General features: G+C 36.4%; 1 protein-coding gene across 2 annotated transcripts in view; it reads left to right on the top strand.

The window, feature by feature from the left end:
• Positions 1-2989: 2989 nt before the first annotated feature.
• The window catches only part of LOC116086470 (olfactory receptor 186), a 90633-nt gene continuing 72347 nt past the window's right edge, over positions 2990-21275 (top strand). Inside the window, exon 1 of one of the 2 annotated variants that reach the window (XM_031364724.1) lies at positions 2990-3982. In XM_031364724.1, the coding sequence (XP_031220584.1) occupies positions 2990-3937 (948 nt within the window). In that variant the 3' untranslated portion in view covers positions 3938-3982. Of the gene's footprint in view, positions 3983-21275 lie in introns of those variants that run through there. The other variant, XM_031364725.1, reaches the window with a different exon arrangement.

The following is a 21275-nucleotide window of genomic DNA, read 5'->3' as shown; positions in this document are numbered from 1 at the left end:
ACTTCTGTTATAGAAGCTTGTACTGACTTGGGCATTTCATCCCTACTGGCTATTTTTCCTGGTACTGCAGAGTTCTATGCAACTACTGGAGGGGAAAAATAAACATCAATTTTATTCAGTTGTGAAAACTGAGAGCTACAGTAATGGTTAGCTTGGCTGCACTCAGGATTGCAATAATGATGTGAATGTCACAGTAGTAACCAACCATTTGGTTGAAATTAAGTCCCATCCCACAAGATAAAACCTTATAGTTGGTATCATTATTTGTCATTCACTAGATGATTGTTGGCTGTGAGAATGTTAATCTTATCACAAAAAAGGCAAATTTTTGTAAAATTTGTTTAAATGTATTAGGAACTTAACTTCAGAGTTTTTATCAGCATGATGTCATCCCTTGGTATTTGGAGAGGATTATTTCAAGGACCTCTCCTGAATACCAAAGGATGTGGATGGTCAAGACAACTACAGAAAATGTCTTTGTATTTGTATATAATCTATTACAACCTAATAATTAAAACACTAGAGTATTTTATTTATTTAAACTGTTTAAATCCTGCAGTAGCACATTTTTTTTTCACTCTGTTGCCCAAGCTATCCCCAATCTATTTGCTCAGGTAACCTTGACCTCTCAATTCCTGATTAGCTGGTACTCAGAAGCATAGATGATACTTTGAACTTTAAGTGATTTCTAGATTATTTCTGTTAAGTTATACCAAGAAAAACTTTAAAAATAGTATATGGTTTAGGAAATAGTCTATAAAAATAAATAAATTTATATAATTAAATTCAATGAAATAATTTATCAAGCCTATCCATGTAGTAACACTAATAGCTCAGAACTATCAAGGATTGAATTACCATGCCTTTTAAAATACCATGATCAGAAGATACACTTACTGGAGGAAAAGGAAACAGATAATGTATACTAGAAAACTATAACACAGGTTTTAACTTTATGATCAGTTCAAGAAATAAAGGATATTATTGTTATGAGATGTTCCTCTGTTATAAAAATAGCATATGTATGTATATAAATATGTACATGAATACACATTTACATACAAACACACTCAAACATTATACAATGTCTGTTAAAGGCTAATTCACTGAAATAAATTCTTCAAGAATGACAGAATCACCTAGAAATGATTGATGGGTCTTTACATCTTCAAATTTATGAACCTATTTGGACAGCATAGCTATTGGCTGCTATCCTATAATATTTGTTATTTTTCTCAGATCTTTCCCTATGGCTTATTATAATTTATCAGATTTATGATTAAAATAAGGGAGTTAAGACATGTGCAAATATAAGATGTTATTTGTATTAGCAGAACAATGTTATCCTCTTGGTATTTTCTCTTGTAGAAAATGTAGACAGCTTCTTAATTAAAATTATGATTAGTACAGATATCATGACATCAAATCACTCACTGCATTCAATTTTATATCTAAACCAAAGCCATCAGGTATGCCACTGATAATGAAATACAAATGACATTCCATGTAAATTTAATTTTTTAAGCTAAATTTGCTCAGAGTGATATGATGTTCATTGATCCTCTGGGAAGACATAAGTTTTGCACACACCTCCATCAGCAATGCCCAGTTGATGATCTTCCCTTTATCCTATAGGGAATCCTAAGTCATTCTGAAGGGAATTTCAGCTCTTCATATCTTCTTCCCTAGGAAAAGAAATGCACAAGTGTGCGATTGGTTGCTTCTATGCTGCAGGAACAGTGACATAAACAGAATTTTCCTTAGTTTTGCAAGTGAAGCCATCCAAGTAAGTCAGTGAACTATACATCTCCTCACATCAGCACTGTCATGTGTTATTGCTGCTTTTGAAAAATTCTAATACTTTTAAAGGATTTCTACAATTCCTTAGAAGATACTGGTAACATTCAAAATATTTCCTAATATTAACCTTTGTAAAGAAAATTTAAAATTTACAAGGTTTAAAGTCTACAAACTTATAGTAGTTTTAGAATTTATGTACAAAATGCAAAAATATCCAGGGGGGAATTTTTGAAAAGCAAAAATTGAAAATCTATATGTTTTATTCTTATGACTAAAATATGAACAAGAAGCATGGGTATCAACTATTCCATGTAACAAGTTTTATTATCAACCCCCCATATTTATAACAACCTGATCAGTTGTGTTGAGATAAAATATGAGTGCTTAAAGGTCATTTTTCAGATTGATGACATTATTCTTGTATAAGAAATAATTAGAGAGTTCTGATATAGAGACCATTTCAGTTTCTGATTAAAATTGAAAATCTGCCTATTAAATACCTATTAAATACTAATTCTTTCATGGCTCCTCATGTTATATGTAGATGTACACATATATGATGAAAACTGGAATTTTTTGTATAAGTATAATTGAGTAATTTACATATAGCATTTAATTATGATCCATAAAAAATAGTAAAGGAGCGTCAAAAATAATTTTATGGTTGGGGGTCACCACAGCATAAAGAACATAAAGGGTAGCAGCATTAGGAAAAATCACTGCTCTAGCACATTGATTTTGCACTTGGCACTCTATTTCTGAACTATTCTTATTCTCCTTTTTTATTGTTCACAATTTGCAGCCTTCTGGTTTCACTCCTGATGCTTTCTTTGATCACTGTCCTTAATATGTGTCCCTTGCCTCTTTCTTCTCTCCCACTTGTGCTTTGGTTTAACATAGGAACTGACTTAATTGAATGGAAGTCGGTGCTAAAATAGAAAATGGTGGAACTGGGACTAGTCGGATGGCTTGGAGGTTGGGATACTTGCTGATCTTGCAGAGAGGCTCAAGTTCAGTTTCTAGTGCCAACATGATAGCTCAGAGTTCTCTTTAATCCCACTTCTGGAAGGTTTGAGAAGTTATAAGACTGTTCTGGTAAAGATGTGATTTCATATCAAATCCTGTTTCCATGGTAACCTTAAAATATTAGTGAATGCTCTATTGTACATATTTTATTTCATTTCAGGCAATGTCCCGTGAGCAGCACATGGAAGAAGAGAATACAACATTGCTGACAGAGTTTGTTCTCACAGGGCTCACAGATCAACAAGGGCTGCAGGTGCCCCTGTTCCTGCTATTCTTGATGATATATCTTATCACTATTGTGGGGAACCTAGGTCTTATTGCTCTCATCTGGAGTGACCCCCAACTACATATCCCTATGTACTTTTTCCTTGGGAGTTTGGCTTTTGTGGATGCCTGGATATCATCCGCAGTGACTCCAAATATGTTGTTTGACTTGTTATCCATGAACAAGATGATATCACTTTCTGAGTGCATGATACAATTTTTTGCCTTTGCGTTTGGTGGGACCACAGAATGCTTTCTTTTGGGTACAATGGCCTATGATCGCTATGTAGCCATATGCAAACCATTACTTTATCCAGTTATTGTGACCAATAGACTATGCATTCGCCTACTAGTTTCAGTATTTGTAGGTGGTTTTCTTCATTCCTTATTTCATGTATTGTTTTTACTCAGATTAACCTTCTGTAATTCTAACATAATCCATCACTTTTACTGTGATATTATACCATTGTATAATATTTCCTGTACTGATCCTACTCTTAACCTTCTATTAGTATTTATTTTGTCTGGTTCAATACAGGTATTCACCATTATGACTGTCCTGGTTTCATATACACTCGTGTTGTTTACAATTTTAAAAATGAAGTCTCTCCAAGGTATAAGGAAGGCTTTCTCCACCTGTGGAGCTCATCTCTTGTCTGTGTCTTTGTACTATGGGCCTCTTCTCTTCATGTATGTGCTCCCTGCATCTCAACAAACAGATGGGCAAGGTATGATGGACTCTCTGTTTTACACTGTCCTAATTCCTGTGCTAAACCCAATTATCTACAGCCTGAGAAATAAGCAAGTCACAGATTCACTGAAAAAAAGATTAGGGAGGCATGTTTAGTGTTTGGAAATCTCTTGCCTATTCGCTGTAAAACAGCCACAGAATTTGCCAATTTGGTATGTTTTTATTTTTGAAAATGTTCAAAGATTTTTGAAATTATAATCATCACATTTTTACACTCTGATTAAATGAATCTAAGTATTGTAACAATGATAAGGTGACATATCTAATAAAATTCTTAAAATGTTGGGATTTCTAATCTGAAAATGTGAAAGAATCTTCTTAAGTTTTCATGCCATGCTAAATAAAAAAGAAAGGAAACGTTCCACTGGAGATGTGTTCTTCTGTGTTACTTTACCAGTTCTCTAGTTTCTAAAAGCATCCCTGGTTCTCCCCAAATGATCAGGTAGAAAACATGCCACAGCAAACAGGGCCACTTTAAGTGTGCTTATTCTTTGTAGGCTTAGCTTCCTGTTTGTTTAAGCACATGAAAAAAAATTCCAGGAAATTGAATAGCAATTCACACATTTTTTCCCCAAAGTTGTTTCTTTGATTCTCAGTGCTTATAGAAATCCATACCATATGTCATAGGGAAAAAAAATCAACAGAAAATGAAGTGCAGTCATGAAGAAAATGAGAGTAAAGGCAAGGGCAGACTCTATGAGCATTCTCTTGGCTTCCCCATTTTCCTCCATGGGGAGAGAAGCTTATCTTTTCTTTGTTAATGATGTCTTGAAAGGCCTCTTGTTGGAGGGAGGATTACCTTACTTCATATTTTTTTGGTTTCTTTATTTGTATATACCTATATATTTTAATAATATTACATACTTTTATTTATATAATTTATTATTACTTTTTATAATTTTATACTGCGATACAAGGCCATATGATATCTACTCTATTTTTTTCCCTCCAAATTTCCCAGTATTTATCACACATAATTTTTGGTTTCATACAGTTGTCTCAATTATATCATACATGTTCTTGACCAGGTCATTGTATGTTATTAAGTAGTGCATATATCTTCCATAAGTCAGGAGCTAAACAATAAAATGGAAGAGTCAAGTTTGTATGGACTTAAGGAAACAAAAGTTGCACAATACAAAGTAAATGTTCTTGATTTGGCAGTTTAAAATATTAGTCTTCAAAGAAATGGCCATGGAATTTTTTTTTAAAGAAAGTATTTTACTATGCTAGCAGTTTCAGACCTATATGCAAGTTTCAAATTTAAAATTTCAGTGCAAAAACAAGTAAGTTAAGCTATCTGTTCTTATTGAATATTTATGGGAAATTCTGCATTTTTTATTATCATGTATATTTTGTCAAATCTTCCTCTGCAGTGGAGCTACACAGTCACTGACCTACCATAGAAAACTTTCACAGCTGCCTGCTTCTCTCTTCCTAGGAAATGCACATTTGCAACTGGTTTACTCAATGGTCACACCTTTCTGGTTATGTCTGTGCTTGGCAAGTGTCCACAGGATCACTGTAGAATAAAAGAAGGCATCTGAGCCCCAGCCCCACTACTGAAACAGAATCCGCATTTTTAAAACATGCTTTCTTATTTAAAACTTATTTATTTATTTATTTATTTATTTATTTATTTATTTATTTTGGTTTTTCGAGACAGGGTTTCTCTGGATAGCCCTGGCTGTCCTGGAACTTATTCTGTAGACCATGTTGACCTCGAACTCAGAAATCTACCTGCCTCTGCCTCCCAAGTGCTGGGATTAAAGGTGTGCACCACCACTGCCCATTTAAAAACGTACTTTATTACAAGCGTAGTCATATTTGGGAGGCAAAGCTCTAAACACCTGCCATCGAGATTCTTTGCCTATTTCCTTGCCCTTCTCCATCCCTTTGATACTCATCAGTACACTTTCCCATTAGATGTAAGTACAGTATAGTTGTCCATCTGGAATTTGAGCTAGCATTCTCTGCCAGCTCCAGCTGGGATTGGTACCAGAAGAGCATCTAGGTCCATGGCCTTATTAAGATCGTACTTAGATTAGTTCAGAGATACACAACTGAAAGCAAAAGGAATATATTTTCTATATAAATGAAAACTTGTCTCAACATATCAGACATTATCTACTTGAAGAGATTTGTCAAGTGTTCTTCTAAATTTCTATCCTCAGGTAGAAAAGTCACAAAAATTTTAATATAATATACATTTTAGGCACATTCCCCAGTTTGAAGGATGGGGCCACCCATCCATCTCAAAAATTTTAACTCATAATTGTTCCTGCCTAAAAGAAATGCAGGGACAAAAGATGAAGCAGAGACTGAAGGAAAGGCCATCCAGAGACTGCCCCAGCTAGGGATCCATCCCATCTGCAGACATCAAACCTAGACACTATTTTTTTTATTTTTTATTTTATTAGATATTTTCTTTATTTACATGTCATATAATTTCTCCTTTCCCAGTTTCCCCTCCAAAAAAAAAAAAAAAAAAAAAAAAAAAAACCAAAAACCAAACAAAATGAAAACATAAAACAACAAGAAGAATAAACCCCTGTTCCCTCTCCCTCCCCCTGCTCACCATCCCACCCTCTTCTGATTACTGGCCCTGGCATTCCTCTACACTGGGGCACAGAACCTTCACAGGGCCAAGGGGCTCTCTTCCCATTGATGACCGACTTGGCCATCCTCTATTATATACATGCTGCCAGAGCAATCAGTTCCACTATACAATTCAGCCTGATATAGCTGTCTCCTGAGAGGCTCTGACAATACCCGACTAATACAGAAATAGAGGCTCACAGCCATCCATTGAACTGAGTACAAGGTCCCCAATGAAGGAGCTAGAGAGAGGACCAAAGGAGCTGAAGGGTTTGCAGTCCCTTAGGACAAACGACAATATGAACTAACTAGAACCTTCAGAGCTCCCAGGCACTCAACCACAAACTTAGACACTATTGCTGATGCCAAGAAGAGCTTGCTGACAGAAGACCGGTATAGCTGTCCCCTGAGAAGTTCTGCCATCAGGTGCAGATACTCACAACCAATCATAGGACTGAGTGCAGGAACCCCAGTGGAAGAGTTAGAGGAAGGAATGAAGGAAGGAGCTGAAGGGATTGCAACCCCATAAGTAGAACAACAATATCAACTAACTGGACACCCCCTTCCAGAGCTCCCAGGAACTAGAACACCAAAGAGTACACATGGATAGGCTTGTGGCTTCAGCTACATATGATGCCTTGTTTAGCATCAATGGGAGGGGAGGCCCTTGGTCCTGTGGAGGCTTGATGTCCCAGCGTAGGGGGATTTAGAGGGGTGAGGTGAGAGTGAGTGGGTAGTTGGGTGGAGCAGCACCTTCATAGAGTTAAAACGGAGGGGAGATGGAATAAGCGGTTTGCAGAAGGAAGACTGGGAAGGGAGACAACATTTAAAATGTAAATAAATAAAATAACCAATAAAAATGAAAATGAAAAATAAAATCACAATGGTGGGCAATCACTTTGTTTATGATTTCAAGGGCTGCAAAACACAGTGGAACTGTTGGAGTTTGTATGTGATCCAACTCTACAGTGCCTAGGGAAACATTCACTGTGGGACTTCCACATAGAATCTCTTGGGGAACCGATGTCTTCATGCATTGTCATTTGCTAAGAGCCCATACTTCTCCAATTGGTGAAGTCTTGTTTTGACAAGATATTAGTATATAAAACCTCTCTTCAGCTTGAGAAATGCGGCCTTGAAATGAATCTGCATGGAAGCACTGTTGCCTATATTTTTCTCACATCTGTGTTAAAGTTGGGCTTTCCTACTTGATGAATCCCAGGACTTTTAAATGTCTCAATTTCTTTCAACATATTGGTAAAAAAGAAATGATGTTTATAATAGTTATATTGTTTATTAAAAGTTATAATTTTGTTTAATCATAATAATTTAAGTGTGTTTATATCTCGACTCATAGAACTAAGCCCATCCAAACCCAAATCCAAAGTATTGGTTATTTACAGAACTAGTTTCAGCTTTTATCTTTGACTTGACATTATTCTTTCTAAAGAAGTGTTGGAGATGAAAAGATTCTCCCGTAATGTTGAAAACAAAGAAATGCAGTATTACTTGGATATATTACATCTGTAGATTAGAAAACACAGATTCCATTTAAATATCAAGAAAAAGACAGTGAGGCATGGTGTCATTTGCTTTTAAGGCCAGCATTCAGGAGAAAACCAAAGTTGGATGGATCTTTGTGTTTAAAGTTAGGCAGATCTGCATGGTGAGACCCTGTGTCAAAATAAATAAATAAATAATAGATAGATAGATAGATAGATAGATAGATAGATAGATAGATAGACAGACAGACACAAGAAGAGGCATTTTAGAACCTTCACAGGACCACATTCATTCCCACTGATGACCGACTTGGCCATTCTCTGCTATACATATGCTGCTGGAGCCATTAGTCCCACCATGTATACTCTATGGTTGGTGGTTTAGTCCCTGGGAGCTCTTAGGGTACTAGTTAGTTCATTTTGTTGTTCCTCCTAAGGGGCTGCAAACCCTTCAGCTCCTTGGGTCCTTTCTCTAGCTCCTTCATTGGGGACACTGGACTCAGTCCAATGGATAGCTGTGAGCCTCTACTTCTGTATTAGTAGGGTATTGTCAGAGCCTCTCAGGAGACAGCTATATCAGGCTTCTGTCAGCCAGCACTTGCTGGCATCCACAATAGTGTCTGGATTTGATGATTAAATATGGGAAGGATTCCCAGGTGGAGCAGTTTCTGGATTGTTCTTCCTTCAGTCTCTGCACCATAGTTAGTCTCTACAACTCCTTCCATGGGTATTTTGTTTCCCCTTTTAAGAAGGATAGAAGTATCCTCACTTTGATGATACTCCTTTTTTTTTTAGTTTCTTGTAGTTTGTGGATTGTACTTTGTGTATTCCTATCTTCTGGGCTAATATCCATTTATCAGAGAATGCATACCATGTGTGTTCTTTTGTGACTGACTGGGTTATCTCACTCAGGATAATATTCTCCAGATCCATCCATTTCCCCAAGAATTATAGCTGAGTAGTACTCCATAATGTAGATGTACCACATTTTCTGTATCCATTCCTCTGTTGAGGAACATCTGAGTTGTTTCCAGTTTCTGGCTATTATAAATAAGGCTACTATGAACATGGTGGAGCATGTGTCCTTATTACATGTTGGAGCATGCCAGAACCAGGAAGCAGGAGAGGGTGGGTGGTGAGTGTTACTGTCAAGCAGCAATGTTAAAACAGTGGGTTACCTTGAAATATGGAGTTAGAAAGAAGAGCAACAGCAAGAGAGAGTTAGGGAAAAGACAGAGTGGCCACAGTTATACTTACCCACAAAGAAGGTACCTTAAAACATTAGACAGGAGCCTTTAATACTTAGCCATCTTGAACCTTTAATGAATACCCTTGTTCCCACCAACAGGTAGAATAAGTCAGGCAAAACCACACCCCCAAGTAAGTCAGCACGTCAGTCCAATCAGAGACTTCCTTTTTTCTCTGAGGAGGTGGAGCTTCCGAATGTAACTGGAACCAGGTTGGAGGCGTGGCAAATAGCAGGAGATGGGCAGAGAGGTGTGGCTATGAGAGGCAGGCCTCAAACCAGGAGGGTAACAGGTGAGCATGAGGAGGGGGGTGGAAAAGGGGTTTGTTTTTATTTTTGTTTTTATTTTATTTTATTTTGTTTTGGAGGGGAACCTGGGAATGGAGATATTGTATGACATGTAAACATCTAATAAAAAAAGAATACTAACGTATTACATGGAGATGATTCCCAAGCATTTTACAAACATGAATTTTATGCAAATACAAATTATATAACTTTGTGAACTTTTTTTAGTTTTCTTTACTATATGAATATATTTACCTAGCCTCTCAAATAAATTTTGTGGTATGTACCAAAAACAAAAACAAAAACAAAAACAAAAACAAAAAAACAACAAAAAAAAGAGGCATTTTTAGCTGAAACTGTTTTTGAGGATAAGCAGGATACAGGACTCAGAGTCTGGTGGACATTAGAATTATCTGTAAATCCTTTAGAACTTCAGGTCAATATCAAACTGGCTACATTAAAAATCTCTTTAGTCTTAGAAGGTTTTTGAAAAATTGTTGATTTGTTATTGTGTTTCCAAGTTGTGTGTATATCAATCATTCTGTAAGGTCCAAATCTTTGGTCACTTGACTACCTACTTCATCTTTATGTTTTCAAAATTAACAGGGTGCTTTTAATACTTTGATCCCAATTTGTATAAAAACACACAGAGAAAATTTGGCTAGCAATACTATATGTATGAACAACGTGAAGTTTGTAATTAAAAATTAAAATAAATTTTGATTCAGTACAGAAGTTAAAAAGGAAACTAAAATTTGAATTTAACTCACAGCTAACTCTTTGCAAATGAACTATGTGTTTACAAACATCTTCATAGAAAGTCTCTGACTCTTTCCTTTTAACTATTTTTTTTCCTCTTTCTAATACTTAAGAAATTTCTTTACACTCTCTGCTTTTCACCTTAGGGGAAATCTGGTGAAGCCAGGGATAGCTACAGGATTTACATAACAAGCTCAGTGGAAAAGTCCTGCTTTTCTTAGTTGTTTTTGTGATGTATCTCATTATAGTCCTGGGAAATGTTGATCAAACAATAAAAAGAAAGTCCTTCAAGAAGATAAAGCAAGCCTTCTCCACATGCAGAACCTATCTCGTATCTTTGTCTTTATTTTATAACTCCCTTCTTTTCATGTATGTGCACAGTGTCTTAATCATCTGCTTATGGCACAGTCATCATTCCTGTGTTAAATCCAGTTATCGAATAAAAATCATTAAAAGGAAATGTTTAGACCTAATAATGATTTATTATCTTTTTTTGTTTTTTTACGAAAGTCACATATTCATAAAGGTAAACACTACAGTAGCAATAAAGGTAAATGGTTTGTGCTTCTGCCATTTTTGCTTCCCTAATTGAACTGTTCCTGAATGAGGATTTGAATATTAACTTATTAGTATGTGAGACTCCCTTACTGCACATATCTTCCCTGACCGTTCAATCCTCTGGGTCACACCCAGCTGTGCTGAGCTGCATGGTATTCCCAGCCGACCTCCATTACCCTGCCAGCTGTATATACATTTATCAGATATGTTGTTTCAGAAGCATACTGGTTAGATTCTCTTACCCTCCCAATCTTCCCTGGCTGCTGAGCTCTCTGGGCACCTCCAGCTGCAATGAGCACCCTACTACCCACCTCTGGACCTCCATTCTCCAACCACCTTTAAGTCCACTTTCATCAAACCTGCTGATTTGGAGTCATATAGCCGAAATATGACCATCAGAGGCCTGCAATGGAGGTGAAGCCCCCTCATCTACTGAAATAGGAAGATCCAGGTACTAATGCCATCCAGATGGCTAAAGGCACTCAAAAGAACAAAATCAGCAAAAACTAGGGCAATATGGTACCTTTAGAGTCCAACTACTCTACTATAGCAAGCCCTGAATATGCTAACAAAACTGAAACACATGAATGTAACATTAAATCCAATTTTATAGAGATGATAAAGGACTTTAAAGAGGAAATTAATAAATGCTTTGTGGAAATAGAGAAAAATGCAATCAATCATGTAGAGATATTTAAAGAGGAAACAAATCCTTTAAAGAAATAAAGGAAAATGCAAATAAACAAGTGAAGAAAATAAATAAAATTGTTGAAGATCTGAAATTCAAAATAGAAGCAATAAAGAAAATTCTAGAGATGGAAAACCTAGGAAAGAGACTAGGAACAACAGATACAAGCATAAACAACAGAATACAAGAGGTAGAAGAGAGAATCTTAGGCATAAAACATACAATAGAAGAAAATGTTAAATCTAAAAAATTTCCAACATAAAGCATTCAGGAACTCAGGGACACCATGAAAAGGCCTAACCTAAAAATTGTAGGAATAGAAGGTGAAGAGTCCCAGTTCCAAGGACAAGGAAATATTTTCAATAAAACCATAGAAGGAAACTGTCTCAATTTAAAGAAAGAGATGCCTGTAAACATACAAAAAGCTTATAAAACCCCAATTAGACTGTACCATAATAGAAAATAATCAAAACAGAAAACCCTATAGAACATAGAATATTAAAAGCAGTAAGGGGGAAAGGCCAGATAATATTCAAAGGCAGACCTATCAGAATTGCACCCAATTTCTCAACAGAGACTCTAAAAGCTAGAATGGCCTAGGCAGATATCTTGCAGTCTCTAAAAAGCCTCAGATGCCAGCCTAGATAAACTACTGGACCCAGGAAAACTCTCAATCACCATAGATGGAGAAAATAAGATATTACAAGACAAACTCAAATTTAAACAATAACCACCCACAAATCCAGACCTACTTAGAATACATGAAGGAAAATTCCAACCAAAGAAGGATAACTACATCCAAGAAAACACAGGAAATAAGTAATTCCATATTAGCAAAACCAAAGGACACACACACACATACACTAATACCACCAACATGACAATAACAGGAAGTAACAATCACTGGTCATCAATATCTCTCAATATCAATGGAACCAATTCCTCCAATAAAAAGACATGTGATAACAGAATGGATTCAAAATACAGGTTTTATCATTCAGTTGTATACAAAAAACACACCTCAGCTATAAAGATAGACATTACCTCATAGTAAATGGCTGACAAAAATTCCTCTCAGCAAACATACCCAAGTAACAAGCTGGAATAGCCATTCTATTTTGGTTGTGAGCCTAGCCTTTAACGGCTGAGCCATCTCTCCAGCCCAGGAATAGCCATTCTAATTTTTAATAAAATAGAATTTCAACCAAAAGTAATCAAAAGAGACAGGGAAGAATACTTCACACTCATAAAAGGAAAATCTATCAAGTTGATGTCTCAATTCTGAACATCTATCCTCCGAACACAAGGGTGCATACATTTGTAAAAAAAAAAACATTACTAAAGCTTAAATTGTACATCATACCTCACACATTTTAGTAGGAGAATTCACTACCATACTCTCACAAATTGACAGGTCATCCAGAAAAAAAAAAGAAAAATTATGAAACTAACCAACATTATCAACCAAATGATGTAACTACAGAATATCTTGCCCAAATGCAAGAGAATATAACTTCTTACCACCTCATAGAACCTTCTCCAAAATGGACCATATAGTCAGTCACAAAGCAATCCTCAACAGATATAAGAAAACTGAAATAATGCCTTATATCTTATCAGACTACCATGGAGTAAAGCTGGATTTCAACAATAACAGAAACAACAGAAAGCTTACATAGTCATGGAAACTGAGAAATTCCTTTATTCAGTAATCTTTGGGTCAGGGAATACATAAGGAAAAAAAATTAAAGACTTCCTAGAAATCAATGACAATGAAGGTACATCATACCCAAATTTATGGGATACAATGAAAACAGTCTTAAGAAGATAGTTCATAGCACTAAGTACCTCCATAAAGAAATTAGAAAGTTCTCATACCATAATTTAAAAGTACACTGGAAAGCTCTAGGAAAACAAAAGCAAACACACTCAAGAGGAGTAGAAGGCAATAAATAATCAAACTCAGGGTAGGAATCAACCAATTAGAAACAAAGTAAACAGTGCAAAGATCAATGAATCCAAGAGCTGGTTCTTTGAGAAAATCAAGATAGACAAACCCTTAGGCAAACTAACTAAATGACAGAGAGACAAACAAACAAACAAAATCAGAAATTAAAAGTGAGATATAACAACAGACACTGAAGATATCCAAAGAATCAATAGGTCTTACTACAAAAGCCTGTACTCTACAAAACCCTAATGAAATGGATGATTTTTCTAGACAGATACCAGCTACCAAAGTTATATCAAATTGGGAAATGATTTAAAAAGCCCTATGAACCCTAAAGAAATAGAAGTAGTCATTAAAAGTCTTCCAATAAAAAATAAGCCCTGGGCCAGATAGCTTTAGTGCAAAATTCGACTAGACCTTCAAAGAATAGCTAATACCAATACTATTCAAACTATCCTACAAAATAGAAACATGCCACACTCATTCTATGAAGTCATTGTCACCCTGATACCTAAACACCATAAATACTAAGCAAAGAAAAAGAATTTCAGACCACTTTCCCTTTATGAACATTGATGCAAAAATACTCAATAAAATACTCACAAACCCAGGAGCACATCAAAAACATCATCTCCCATGATCAAGTAGGCTTCATCCCAGGGATACAGGGATGGTTCAAACTAAGAAAATCCATCAACATGATCTACATATAAACAAACTGAAAGAAAAAAAAATCACATGATGATCTCATTAGATTCTGAAAAGCCTTTGACCAAATCCAACCCCTTTTCATGCTAAGAATCCTAGAAGTACTTGAACATAATAAAGGCAATATACAGCAAGCTAGTAGCCAACATCAAGCTAAATGAAGAGAAACTTAAAGCAATTCCACTAAAATCATGGAAAAGACAAGGCTGCCCACTCTCTCCCTATTTATTCAACATAGTGCTTGAAGTTCTAGTCAGAGCAATAAAACAACTAAAGGAAATCAAAGTATACAAATTAGAAAAGAAGAAGCCAAAGTATTACTCTTTGTGGATTGTATGACAGTAAACATAAGCAACCCAAAAAATCCTGCCAGAGAACTTCTACAGCTAACAAACTAATTTAGAAAAGTGGCTGAATACAAAATTAACTAAAAAAAAAAATCAGTAGTGTTTCTTTTTACAAATTATAAACTTGCCAAAAAATAAATTAGGAAAACAACACCCTTTACAATAGCCAAAAATAATATAAAATATATTGGTGTAACAAACAAGTAAAAGACCTGCATGACAAGAACTTCAAGTTGCTGAAGAAATTGAGGAATATATCACAAGATGATCATGGAAAGATCTCCCATGCTCATGAATCAATAGGATTTACATAGTGAAAATGTCCATCTCAATAAAGCAATTTACAGATTCAATGAAATTCACATCAAAATTCCAAAACATTTCTTTGCAGACCTTGACAAAGCAATTCTCAGCTTCAGAAGAGAAACAAAAAACTCAGGATTCCTAAAACAATCCTGAACAATAAAAGAAGGAAGTATCACCATCTGTGACCTCAAGTTATAATATACTACAGGGCTATAGTAATAAAAACTACATGGCATTGGTATAGGAATAGACAGGTTTGTCAATGGAACCAATAAAAGACTCTGAAATAAGCCCATACACCTACAGGTACTTAATTTTTGACAAAGAAGCCAAAACCATGTAATAGAAAATAAAAGAAGCATCTTCCACAAATGTTGCTGCTCTACCTGGATGTCTGCATGTAGAAGAACGCAGATTGATCCATATTTACCTCCTTGTACAAAGCTCAAGACCAAGTGGATAAAAGACTTCCACATAAAATCAGGTACACTGAATCTAATAGAAGAGAAAGTGGGAAAGAACCTCAAACTCTTTGGCACTGGAGAAATTTTCCTGAACAGAAAGAACACCAGTGGCTCAGGCTTTAAGATCAACAATTGACAAATGGAACTTCATGAAACTGAAAGACTTCTGTAAGTCAAAGGACACTGTCAATAGGACAAAATGGCAACCTACAAATTGAGAAAAGATCTTCACTAACTCTACATGCAATAGAGGGCTAGGAAAGAACTCAAGAAGTTAGACTCCAAAAAACGAAATAACCCAATTTTTAAAAATGGGGTACAGAGCTTAACAGAAAATTCTAAACAGAGGAATCTCAAATGGCTGAGAAACACTTAAAGAAATGTTCAATATCCTTAATCATCAGGGAAATGCAAGTCAAAATGACGCTGAGACTCCACCTTACACCAATCAGAATGGCTAAGATCAAAAACTCAAGCTACCATACGTGCTACCGAGGATGTAGAGAAAGAGGAGCAATCTTCCATTGCTGGTTGGATTACAGCCACTCTGGAAATCAATCTGGTGATTCCTCAGAAAATTTGAAATAACTCTTCCTGTAGACACAGCTATACCACTCCTGGGCATATACTTAAAAGATGCCCCACTATACTGGGGCATGCTCCATTATGTTCATAGCAGCCTTATTCAGAAACTGGAAATAAGCCCCAAAGTGGTGGCACTCACACCTTTAATCCTAGCACTTGGGAGGCAGAGGCAGGCAGATTTCTGAGTTTGAGGCCAGCCTAGCCTATAGAGTGAGTTCTAGGACAGCCAGGGCTAAACAGAGAAACCCTTTCTCAAAAAACAAAACAAAACAAAACAAAAAACAACAAAAACAAACAAACAAACAAAAGAAACTGGAAATAACCCAGTTGTCCTTCAACCAAAAAATGGATATAGAAAATGTGGTTCATTTACAAAATGGAATATTATTCAGCCATTAAAAATGAAGATATTACAAATTTTGCAGGCAAATGTCTAGAACTAAATATCATTCTTAGTGAGGTAACTCAGACCCAAAAGGAGATATGTGCTATGTACACACTGATAAGTAGATATTAGTCAAAAAGTTCAGAATACCCATAATATAACTTACAGACAGCAGAATGTTTAGCAAGAAGGAAACCCCCTTAGAATGGGAACAAAATAATCATGGGAGGCAGTGAGAGGGAGAAAACTGGATAGGAGAAGGGAGTGGGGAGGGGAAAATATGGGGCAGCATCAAACATGGGGAGAGAAAGGAAGGACATCTTGAGGGTTAGAAGAATGAATCGAAATATGCAGCAGTGGGGGCTAGGGGACAGGGGAAACCTCTAGAAAGTCCCAGAGATTGGAATGTGAGAGGCTACCAGGTCTTAATGGGGATGACATTAGCTGAAATGCCCAACAATGGGAAGATGGAATCTGAAGAGACAACCTCCAGTAAATAAACAAGGCACCCAGTTGAAGCAGGGGGTTACCCACCCATCTTAAAAAAATTTTAACCCAGAAATGTTCCTGACTAAAGGAAATGCAGGGATGAAAATGGAGCAGAGACTAAAAGAAAGGCTACCAACTGACAGGCCCAAATTGAGATCCATCAGGCCCAGTAAGTCCTGACACTATTACTGACACCATTTTGTGCATGCAGACAGCCTAGCATGGCTGTCCTCTAAGAGGCTCTACCAGTAACTGACTAAGAAAGATGCAGATACTTTCAGCTAAACATTAATTTGAGGTTGGGGACCAATATGGAAGAATTAGGGGAAAGATAAAGGAACTGAGGGGGATTGAAACCCCAATAGGAAGAACAACAGTGTCAACTAACCTGGACATCTCAGAGCTCCCAGAGACCAAGCATACATGGACTGGTTCATGGTTTCAGGAACATGGGTGGTACAGGACTGCGTTGTCGGGGAGGAAGCTCTTAATCTTGTGGAAACTTGATGCACCAGGGAAGAGGGATGCTAGTGGTGGTAAGGTGTGAGTGGGTAGGCGGGCAGGTGGGGAGTTGGTGGAGCATCCACTCAGAGGTGGGGGAAAAGGGTGAAGAACTCGGGGAGGAGGGACAAGAAGGAGGGGAACTTTGGAATGTACATAAATAAAATAATTTAATAAAATGATTTAGGTAAAAAAAAATCAATGACTCAGGAAGTAAAACTAAAACAAACCACACTAAAAGATAGTCTCCCATACATTCCCAACATTAGATAGTCAGCAAAAAATTAATTCAATAATATTTTTGAGACTTTTTGTCTTACATTGCTTTGTTTGGGCTTTTATGCTGTCATTTTTGTTTTGTTTTGTTTTACTGGTTTTTCTTGTATATTAGGGGTTTTGATTTTGTATCTTCATGGTATATTTCATTGTTTTACTTTTTTAAAAATCTGGTTTGTTTGTTTGTTTTGTTTGTCTGTTTCCTTGCTTTCTAGAAAGAGAGAGAGGGAAGAGAAAGAGAGAGATACAGAGATAGAGACAGAGACAGAGAGACAGAGAGAGGGGGACATGGAGATGAGTGGGTAGAAGGGTGGGAATGATCTGGGAGGAGTTTAAGGAGGAAAAATAGTCATCAGAATATGTCATATGAAAATAAAACACTGCTTCTTAAATTCTGATTTGCCAACTACCCATGATGAGCATTAACCACATATTAAGACTAATTTAATGGAAGCATGAGGGGCTTCTACTAAATTTTTCATTATCACAACTTCTTAAGCATCAGTACCATCTATAGAGTATGTCTGAGCAAATACTAATGAGCTCTGCTACTGGCTTCTGACTGAGACATGCCAATGTGGCTGAGAGAGCACACAGAGGATACCCTGGTTTAAAACAATCAGAGAAACAACATTTATAAGCCTATGTCTATTGTAAGTGTATTTATCACATAAGACATATCTCTCACTTAAACAGAACCTGTAAATACTCTGAAAATTTCTACATTCTTTTTTGGGCTTACCTTCTTCTCTGCAGTTAAGTGTTGCATATAGGATTAAGTAAGACATCTTCCCCAAAGGATGAACTACTTGCTGATTTAAAAGCAATTTTTCTTGGGAAATATAAGTTGTGCTGTAAAAAGTCCAACAACTCCTTTTCTTCAATTCAGTTAGGCTGATCCTAGGAATCTTTGTTCTTTTAAAACAAATTCTCTAATGAAGTTACATGTCTCAACTTTTGGAAAATTATTTTCAATTAAATTTCATTTAAGCAGTTTGGCTATCTCTTTTAAGAAGTGACCATTCACATGAAACTTACTTAAGGACAATTAATAGTGGTAATATTATATGTGGCTATTTTTTGATTAAAAAGAAGTTTAATTATTTTGCATTGAAATGTCATGTTTTTGAAGGTTTTTTAAAAAGAAAAGAATAAAATATAACTCTATCTTCTCCTGATCCCATTATGTATATGTGTGTTTGTATTTGTGTGAAATAGAATGTTTGCGTGTGTGTGTGTGTTGTGTGTGTGTGTGTGTGTGTGTGTGTGTGTATTTCCACACATTCACATGCCTATATCTATCTACCTACCTTCTCATCTGCAATGGTATAACTATAAGACCTTGGCTCAGAGTTTTACAGAAGCAGTGATATTCCATCTTGAGTCTATAACCTGCTAATCTTTGGTCTACCTGTTCAGAATGTCATACGTTTTCAATGAACTATAGAGATTATAGCACAAGTCAAAACACCAGGCAACCATTAAGTGCTAACTGAAACCGTTGATTCACAATTTAGTTCAGAGTGAGTGTAACACAAATTCAATCTTATTTTAACATTTTACTTTTACCATTCTAACTCTCAAAAGATAAAATCCACATTCAAATTGGACAAAGTCATCTTTTCTATTTAGTCCACAAATTTAAATATTGATCTCTGAAAAGACGAAAGTTTCATGGATTCATCTGAAAATATTATGTACCATTCTGGGAATCCTGTGGCCCAATGCAACAGACATAAAGTTAGCTACCAACGTCCTTCTTTTGTCAACTCAACATCCATAAACATAGACTCACATGAGTGTTAAACTCCATACAAATACAAAAGGCAGAAGTCTTAGTCTTTTCATTTTAACATAATAAAAATACTATATATTACTGCCCCGCAGTGGTGGCACACTCCTTTAATCCCAGCACTTGGGAGGCAGAGGCAGGCGGATTTCTGAGTTCAAGGCCAGCCTGGTCTACAGAGTGAGTTCCAGGACAGTAAGGGCTACACAGAGAAACCTGTGTCGAAAAACAAAATCAACAAAACAAAACAAAAACAAATACTATATTCTAGAGGGTTTATAAAGCAAGTATTTATCATATTTTTGACAATTGGAGAGTCAGAGTTTAAATCCCCAGATTTTTCCAGGCTATCCCTCATCACTTAAAGGCACAAGCTGTTCAAGCAAAAGAAGAACATGATAGATCTCAAGGCTCATATGACAAGATAAGATCTCTTATGTGCCTGTAAATTCAGCACTTGGGAAAAGGGGACAGGAAGACAATAGGTGCCTAGTCAAAACACTGTGAGTTCTAAATTGAGGAATGGGACCTTCCCTCATAGAAAAGGGTAGAAATTGAGTAATAAAAATAGAAGATGAACATCCTTTTCTGGTGTGTGCATCCACCAGCACACACATGTGTACATATACCACACACATTCACTGCAAGTACAGACATACATACCCACAAAAATAGAATTTTAAAAACTTAATGGAAAAAAAGCAAAGACCCCTTTCTCTATACTTTGTCATCTGGATACTGTGCATTATAGATCAGACGTTTCAGGGTTCTACTGTGCCTCTCTCCATAGCACCACTGATAATAGATATCAGGGATTGTGTTTGGGTGCTGGTGGCCCTCCCAGGCTTCAGTCACATATGAGTGACTCTACAAGTTAAAGGTATCAACCATGGTCTGTCAGAATAACTCCACCTGGAAATGATATATTTGAGCCTCTGGGCAGTAGCCTTGACATGTAATGTTTTGCTTTTTTTTTTTTTTTTAACATGGGCACACACATCTTGATAAGATCAGGGTTCTCTGTGGTTCATCTTCTCTGTACCAATGAGAAACTCCATATAGTGAATAGAAGTGAGTCAGTTTTCTTCCATGTAAATATTTATGAGAATCTTTTGATATCTATGTAGAAGAAGCCACATCTCCATAGCTTCCTCACAAGGGTATGTGCATTCTGTATAGAAAACAGGTGCAAAGTCTTCAAACTATTTTTCCTTCAAGACTACTGCACTCTGGACCTCTAATAAAAGGGAATACTTTGCTTCTTTTCACCTGAAAACTGGACTCTGAGTTCTGCTTACATAACCAAATATTTAATTGCCCTTTGAGATTGGCTTTTGATTATGCCCCTTCTATGCTTTGACAAATGCACTTTCTGATAGAGTTCTATACACAAGCCTAAAAGAATCTGCCAAATGTTTAAGTTCTGCTCCCCGTTGGATTAGAAATTCTAAACTGAAATTGTTCATTTTTTGTATCTGCTATGCACATAGAAAAAGGCTTGCTGTCCATTAACACATTTCTTAGAAGTGTATTACACAAATGCTTCAATTCATCATTTGTTAAGTCTTCATTTCACAAACATTACGACACAAGAAGCAGTGGGCCTAGGCCCTCACTGTTAAATAGCAGAATCACATTTTCTTTGCTCTCCAGCAATATGTTCCTCATTTCTGTTTGAAAAATCATCAAAACCAAATTTATCACCTAAATTTCTTCCAATGTTTTTACTCATAACCACTTGCATATACTCTATAATCTCATTGAAGATTTTCTATAGCTTTCATTCCTCTCAATAGTACATTCATGACAATGACAAGTGTGGGGAGCTGTAAATCTTGAGAGGCATTCGCCATGGCAAGATGGCGCCTACTTCCGCTGTTAACTCCTAGTGGGCAACTGTTTGCACAAACTGTTGGCGCATGTGCGTAGAGTGAAAAGGACGCCATGTCACGGCCCATCCTGGGGCGTTACGTAGGGTAATGAGCGAACAGCCA

This window comes from Mastomys coucha, unplaced genomic scaffold (assembly GCF_008632895.1).
Source record: "Mastomys coucha isolate ucsf_1 unplaced genomic scaffold, UCSF_Mcou_1 pScaffold12, whole genome shotgun sequence".
Taxonomy (NCBI): domain Eukaryota; kingdom Metazoa; phylum Chordata; class Mammalia; order Rodentia; family Muridae; genus Mastomys; species Mastomys coucha.
Note: the sequence above shows the minus strand (reverse complement) of the source record. Positions and strands in the feature narration are given on the sequence as shown.